The sequence below is a fragment of the Gigantopelta aegis genome, chromosome 7 (assembly GCF_016097555.1).
Source record: "Gigantopelta aegis isolate Gae_Host chromosome 7, Gae_host_genome, whole genome shotgun sequence".
NCBI classification, from domain to species: domain Eukaryota; kingdom Metazoa; phylum Mollusca; class Gastropoda; order Neomphalida; family Peltospiridae; genus Gigantopelta; species Gigantopelta aegis.
Window position 1 is genome coordinate 33,480,578 of NC_054705.1, and position 7,956 is coordinate 33,488,533.

Sequence of the window (7,956 nt, forward strand, 5' to 3'; positions counted from 1 at the left end):
GAGAGAGAGAGAGAGAGAGAGAGAGAGAGAGAGAGAGAGAGAGAGAGAGAGAGAGAGAGAGAGAGAGAGAGAGAGAGAGAGAGAGAGAGAGAGAGAGAGAGAGAGAGAGAGAGACATAGAGGGACAGACAGAGACAAAGAGAGACAGACAGAGACAAAGAGAGACAGACAGAGAGAGAGAGAGAGAGAGAGAGAGAGAGAGAGAGAGAGAGAGAGAGAGAGAGAGAGAGAGAGAGAGAGAGCGACAGAGAGAGGGGGGAGGAGAGGGGGGAGGGAGAGGGAGGGCATTAAGTAAACAGCAACTTATCTTTCTGTTCTTTTTTTTCAGAATTTGATAGAACTGGGTAGAAAAATGACCGGTATTCATCCCAAAGAACGAAAAAGACGTTCTTTGCGATGTGTTATAGGTAAGAACAATCTAGTTTTAAACAGGACACAGTTTATTTCAGGAGCGGGACGTAGCCTAGTGGTATAGCTCTCGCTTTATGTGCGGTCAATCTGGGATCGATCCCCGTCGGTGGGCCCATTAGTCTATTTCTCGTCCCAGCCAGTGCACTAACAACTGGTATATCAAAGGCCGTGGCATATGCTATCCTGTCTGTGGGATGGTGCACATAACAGATCCCTTCCTACTAATGGGGAAATGTAGCGGATTTCATTTCTAAGACTATATGTCAAAATGACCAAATGTTTGACATCCAATAGCAGATGATTAATAAAATCAATGTGCTCTAGTTGTGTCGTTAAACAAAAACAAAATATTTCACGCGAACCATCGTTCTGATCGCCTGTCGGTTCTGCAACTTTAAATTCATGCGGAATGCCAATCAGTCACGTGGTAAATGTTCACTTCTAAGGCTTGGTTTCCTTTATTTCATTTCAACTTATTTTCGTGCTTATATCCAATTAAGGTTCAATCACGCTGTCCCGGGCAAACGCCTCAGCTGTCTGGTGTTACATGTAAGGGGGTGTTAATAATTACGTAACGCTCTATGGGTAGAGGAAGAGGGTGTTGTGTTAAATTTTATTCATTACTTCGACTTAAAAAGGTGTTTTTTGGAAATGCGCGGTCAGTCTAGTATCGATCCCCATCTGCGGGTATATAAAAGGCCATGGTATGTAATATCCTGTCTCTGCTATGGTACATATAAACGATCCCTTGCTAAAAAAATAAATAAATGTACCTGGTTTCCAAGGCGCGCGTGCAGGGATTTCAGCGGGGTTGGGGTTATAGACTGTGTTGAGCGAAGTTTATATGTGATCATGCTCCCCCAACCCTAACTTTACCCTTTCCAAACGAAAGAATATTTATTTGAATTTGTCGATTTTAACACGTAAAATTAAGAAGTGAAAACGTTCATGGTCTACTTTAGTATATTTTATTTAAAAAATATATAGGCCTACATGATCAATGTGTTACTAGTATACAAACTAAACTTTAAAAGTTCTACTAACACTTTATAAAATATTAATTCTGAAATAGGAAGGTACGATTGTCGATTATACATTGTCAAGATCAAACCGGTTTTAACTAAAGACTCTAGTACCGTATCCTCAACCGAACGTTCTTCGTACAGTGCAAGATTTCTCATTTCATTTTTTGAGACGAACCCTACAATTTGAAATCGGCAAACGCACGTGTTAACTGAAACTGACAACAGGCTTTCGTTTGTGCTTTGCGGAGCACTGGTGGCACAGGCGACGAATCGAGCGTATACTTTTGACGATATCCGTTCATAGCGAACACACACGAGTTTTTTAAAAGTACATTTGAGCTTGTATTTCATATTTGTACATGATGTTATAATATGATAACCAAAGACTGTAACTTTAACCGCTGCGCCACCGAGGCCGGTTGCAGTTTGCACCAAACTCGCACAGACACATTAATTTTTATCGTCAGAGTGCGTGTGAAAACTTGTGCAAGGCAACTACTTTGCTGATATGGTGTGTGGGATTTAACTCAGTCGGTTGAGTGCCCGCCTGAGGTGCTTAGCGTCGCTGGTTCGCAGTCCGGTACCGGCTCCCACCCAGGGCGAGTTTTAACGACTCAATGGGTAGGTGTAAGACCACTACACCCTTTTCTCTCTCACTAACCATTAAACACTAACAACTAACCCACTGTATTGGGAAGGCAGCCCAGACAGCTGATGTGTGTGTCCAGGACAGCGTGCTTTAACCTTAATTGGATATAAGCACGAAAATAAGTTAAAATAAATGAAATAATGCCTATTCCCAGGATGACATGTCCATCCTACTTTGTCTGTAAAATTTGGTCTTTTGGGAGGGGTTGGTGAGGGAGACGTAGACCCAATGGTAAGGTGTTCGCTTGATGCGCGATCGGTCTAGGATAGATCCCCGTCGGTGGGCCCATTGGGTTATTTCTCGTTCCAGCCAGTGCACCACGATTGGTATATCAAAGGCCGTGGTATGTGCTATTCTGTCTGTGGGATGGTGCATATAAAAGGTCCCTTGCTGCTAATCAAAAAGAGTAGCCCATGAAGTGGCGACAGTGGGTTTCCTCCCTCAATAACTGTGTGGTCCTTAACCATATGTCCGACGCCATATAACCGTAAATAAAATGTGTTGAGTGCGTCGTTAATTAAAACATTTCCTTCCTTTTGGGGAGATGGAGGTTGAGTAGGGAATGTTCTTCGTTTTTCTGGTTTTGTTTGTCGTCACAACCGCTACACTTAAGGCCGTTAACCCATTGGACTTCTGCCGTCCAAACAAGTGCCCTACGGCTGGCATATCAAATGTCTTGGTATCCGCTGTCCTGTCTATAGAAACGTGCATAAAAACATGGTTTGTGCTATTCTGCCTGTGGGAAGCGCAAATAAAAGATCCCTTGCTGCTAATCGGAAAGAGTAGCCCATGTAGTGGCGACAGTGGGTTTCCTCTCAAAATCTGTGTGGTCCTTAACCATATGTCTGACGCCATATAACCGTAAATAAAATGTGTTGAGTGCGTCGTTAAATAAAACATTTCTTTCTTTCTTTCTTTCTTAACCACGACGCCACTGAGGCCGGTTTCTTTTACAAGAGGCAATATTTAATGGATCATTGTACTCTAGTAGCATCGTTAAACAAAACAAACGTTAACTGAGGACTGTTTACCAAATGTTTGGCATACAACAGCCGAAAACAAAGAAAGAAAGAAATGTTTTATTTAACGACGCACTCAACACATTTTATTTACGGTTATATGGCGTCAGACATATGGTTAAAGAAAGAAAGAAAGAAATGTTTTATTTAACGACGCACTCAACACATTTTATTTACGGTTATATGGCGTCAGACATATGGTTAAGGACCACACAGATATTGAGAGAGGAAACCCGCTGTCGCCACTTCATGGGCTACTCTTTTCGATTAGCAGCAAGGGTTCTTTTACATGCACCATCCCACAGACAGGGTAGTACATACAACGACCTTTGATATACCAGTAGTGGTGCACTGGCTGGAACGAGAAATAGCCTAAAGGGCCCAGCGACGGGGATCGATCCTAGACCGACCGCGCATCGAGCGAGCGCTTTACCACTGGGCTACGTCACGCCCTCATAGCCGATAATAGGTCTCAAGCTGAGATTCCTTTTTGTCCGGTTGCGTTTGCGGCTCCGTTTGCGGTGCGGTGCGGTTTAATCAAGCCAGCTTGTTCCAGGTGAGAGTGATTCCATTAGTGCGGTCCGTTTGCGTTTAGTTATCCGAAACCGGCATGCGCTTATTTCAATTGCTCCGTGGGGCGATTCATCCGTTTCGCCGTGCGGTAATTGTTGACGCCATGATGACTTTCTGCCAAAAGGCTGTATAAACGCATACTTTACCGTCAAATGGATTCACTCAAAACGTATTGTAAACGCAACCGCAAACGGAGTCGTAAACGGAGCCGCAAAAGCAACCGGATAAAAGGAATCTCAGCTTCACACGGAATTTTTTTTTGGTTTAGTCAGTTTTCAGATATGGAGAGTATTTTGTTGAAAATTATTAAAATTTAAGGTTCATTTAAGGAATATTTTATTAGCCAAAGACTAAATGTTGTAGCCATTGTGTATAAAACTTAGCAGTCGGCTATTTGGCAGTAGACAGGGTGAGACCTGCGATAATTAATGAATCGATGTGCTCCAGTGGCGTTGTTAAACACATAACTAAAGACCAGGGCCCCGTTCCACGAGGCGATCTTAGCACTAAGATCACCTTAGTACATAAGGTAGCTATGCAATTAAGGTGATCTTAGGGCTAAGATCGCTTTGTGGAACGGGGCCCAGGGCCGTAGCTTGGGGGAGGGGGGGGGGGGGGGTACTAGTAAAAAATCGGAAAACAAATATAGAAAATTATCTTCTTAACCGTTTAAGGAGTTTTAGACTATTAACTACTCAGTTGCCCCCCCCCCCCCCCCCCCCAAACAAAAAATCCTAGCTACGGCCCTGAAGACCCAATTTTGACGTGCAACAGAAGATAATTAATCCAATAATTAATTAACCAATGTGTTATAGTAATGTAGTTAAATTTGCTCTCTTTTATCTGGGTTTTTTTTTGTGTCGTTTCAGTTCGTGTTTTCCTCCTGACTGTGATATTCCTTATCGTTTACGACTGTGGTCTGATAACCGTGACCATTACGTTTCTTCATGACAACCTAGCCGCCATCTTGCCCATGTACGGAACCCGCCAACGCTTCCTGTGTGTAACATTCCAGGGAGGCCTGGGCAACCTGTTGTTCCAGTACGCTTTCGCCTACGCCACTTCCAAGTCGAATAACATGACCATGTTCTGCACGCGCAATGACGTAAAGCAGCTGCAGGAAATATTCTACGTTCCGGACTGCACTCGATACTACAACGCGGAGAAGGTGTGCAAGAAGGCCCCGTCCAGAAACAGTCGCTACGACTGCGGTTTTGACGAAAGTATCGTGACACTGAACAAAACGGATCTGAAGATGGACGGCTATTTCCAGTCCTGGGTGTACTGGAAGAACGAAGAGTTCGTTCTTCGTGAGTATTTCAAGATCAAACAACACGTTCTGAACGCGTCCGAAACGCTGATGGCGAGCGCTCTGAACAATCTCGGATACTCCAGATCTAACGCCACCCTCGTCGGAATCCACATCCGCAGGGGCGACATCATCACAAAGGACTACTTGATCAAATACGGCTACGACGCACCTGGCCAGGACTACCTGAAAAGGGCGATGGAATACATCAGGTCGAAGGTCAAAGGAGACATAGTTTATGTCGTCTGCTCCAACGATATGACGTGGACGCGGCGGGTTATTCAGGACCCAAACGTGGCCTTCATGGAAGGTGGTTCGCGGGAGATCGACTTCGCGCTGTTGGCGTCGTGCGACCACCTCATCATGACGGTGGGGACGTTCGGCTGGTGGGTGGGGTGGATGGTAAAGGGGATCGTCGTCTACTACGACAAACCCTTTAAGAATGGCACGCAGCTGGAGAAGAGGTTTACCAAAGATTACAGGACGACTTTATACTATCCACACTGGGTCGGGTTTAGCTAGCAGTAATTTCTGGAGTAACATCTGGCCTAATCTGTTAAATTGTGTGGCTGTATTTTCAATCTGATTAAAATTAGCTCTACTGGTCTACCAGTAGAGCTAATAGTAATTAACCAGTGGAGCTAATTTTAAATAGATGGCTGTATTTTAGACAGTATTATTCTGTGGCCCTTCTAGCCCTATCACGAGGGTATGTTTTATAATATAGAACTTGGTAGCTCGAGTGTCATCTAGCCCAGTCTGTTAAATTGTGTGGCTGTATGTTAGACTATTTTTTTGGTGGCCCTTCTAGCCCTACCTTGTTTTAAATGTGAGGGTGTATTTTATAATACAGAACTTGGTAGCTCGAGTGTCATCTAGCCCAGTCTGTTAAATTGTGTGGCTGTATTTTTGTGGTGGCCCCTCTCTGGCCCTACCTTGTTTTAAATGTTAGTGTGTATTTTATAATACAGAACTTGATAGCTCAAGTGCCCTCTAGCCCAGTCTATTAAAATGTGAGGGTGTAATTTAAACAGAACTTGATAGCTCGAGTGCCCTCTAGCCCAGTCTATTACAATGTGAGGGTGTAATTTAAACAGAACTTGGGTGCTCGTGTTCCCTCTAGCCCAGTCTATTAAAATGTGAGGGTGTAATTTAAACAGAACTCGGGTGCTCGTGTTCCCTCTAGCACAGTCTATTAAAATGTGAGGGTGTAATTTAAACAGAACTTGATAGCTCGAGTGCCCTCTAGCCCAGTCTATTAAAATGTGAGGGTGCAATTTAGACAGCATATTTAGTATCTGGGATGTTCTTCGGTCAAATCTGTTAAAGTGTGAGGATGTATTTTAGACAGAACTTGGTAGCGCTAGTGCCTTTTAGCTTTAATGTGTTAAAATGTGAAGATGTATTTTAGTCAGTATTTGGTAGCTCCGAATGTTCTTTAGCTCTACTCTGTTTAAATATGAGGGTGTTTTTGGTAGCCCTAGTCACTTCCATCCGTACCTGGACCCCCTTTGTCGAAATAATCTTAGTGTTAAGATCGCATTAAGTGCACAAAGTAGCTGTGCACTTAAGATGATCTTAGTGCTACGATCGCTTCGTAAAACTCGAGAGAGAGAGAGTATTTTAAACACAGTACTTGATAGCGCAAAGAGTTCACAAGCCTTATACAGTAGAATCGCGTTGGATCGAACTCGAAGGGTCGAATACACTGCAACGCTAGAACAGAAACGAAATCCCGAGTTACACTTACATGTTGTTGACCAAATGGTTAGATCGAACTACCCAATGAGTCGAACACTTTTTCGAGCACCGACAGGGTTCGAGCCAATGAGATTCAACTGTATTTATATGTGATAGTGTTGGACACATTATTTGGTAGATCGAGTGTCTTCTAGTCGTGCCCTGTTTACAGAAGGGAGAGTATTTTGTAGATCGAGTGTTCAACAAGCCCTGCCTCATTTAAATGTGAGGATGTATTATAGACTGTGAACTCGTGATAGCTCGATTGTTATATTTCCGGTATTTGGCAACTGTTTGCGTGTTCTAATTGAATGAGGATGACGAATAAGTGTGTGAGCAGAGGCGGATCATTGGGGGGGGGGGGGGGGGGGGGGGGGGGGGTTGGGGGGCCCTAAATTGTTTTACAATCCCCATCCAAACCTTCAAAGTTACCTTGGTATTCCACCTCATGTCACTGCCCCCCCCCCCCCCCCCCCCCCCCCCACCCCCCTCCACCCCCCCCCCCCCCCCCCCCCGATGGATTTTCTGATTATATGGCGTCGAACATATGGTTATGGACCACACAGATATCGAGGGAGAAAACCCGCTGTCGCCACTTCATGGGCTACTCTTTTCGATTAGCAGCAAGGGATCTTTTATATGCACCATCCCACAGACAAGATAGTACATACCACGGCCTTTGATATACCAGTCGTGGTGCACTGGCTAGAACAAAAAATAGCGCAATGGGGCCACCGACGAGGATCGATCTCACATCGACCGTGCATAGAGGGAGCGCTATACCACTGGGCTACGTCCCGCCCACATTGAGAGAGAGTCACATACTTGAGCATGTGACAATGCATTTGTTCCAGGGGGCGGAACGTAGCCCAGTGGTAAAGCGCTCGTCTGATGCGCGGTCGGTCGGCCTAAGGTCAACCCCCCGTTAGTGGGCCGATTTGGTTATCTCTTATTCCAGCCGGTGCACCACGACTGGTATATCAACGGCCGTGGTATGTGCTATCCTGACTCTTTGCTACTAACGGAAAAAAGGTTGCGGGTTTACGTTGACATCCAATAGCCGATGATTAATAAATCAATGTGCTCAAGTGGTGTCGTTAAACAAAACAAACTTTTGTTTCTTCCAAATCAAAGCCAAAATATTGATAAACTTCCGAAACAAAACCGAGATTCAAAATGAAAGTCCAGATTGGATTGTATACTTTTATACGCAGTTTAGTGCTTCTATCTA

The 7,956-nt window shown here is 44.4% G+C and overlaps 1 protein-coding gene across 1 annotated transcript; it reads left to right on the forward strand.

Annotated features, from left to right (window-relative positions):
• Positions 1–328: 328 nt before the first annotated feature.
• On the forward strand, positions 329–7,094 carry LOC121377211 (galactoside 2-alpha-L-fucosyltransferase SEC1-like). The gene is made up of 2 exons (XM_041505119.1): positions 329–406; positions 4,546–7,094. Exons 1-2 carry the CDS (start codon positions 352–354, stop codon positions 5,505–5,507), a joined length of 1,017 nt encoding a protein of 338 aa, XP_041361053.1. The 5' UTR covers positions 329–351; the 3' UTR covers positions 5,508–7,094.
• The last annotated feature ends 862 nt before the right edge of the window (positions 7,095–7,956 follow it).

What these genes read in the sequence shown, in the direction of transcription:
- LOC121377211 (XM_041505119.1), top strand. Translation starts at nt 352, where the DNA reads ATGACCGGTATTCATCCCAAAGAACGAAAAAGACGTTCTTTGCGATGT. An exon ending in TTCTTTGCGATGTGTTATAG is followed by an intron (nt 407 to 4,545) that starts GTAAGAACAATC and finishes GTGTCGTTTCAG; the next exon opens with TTCGTGTTTTCCTCCTGACT.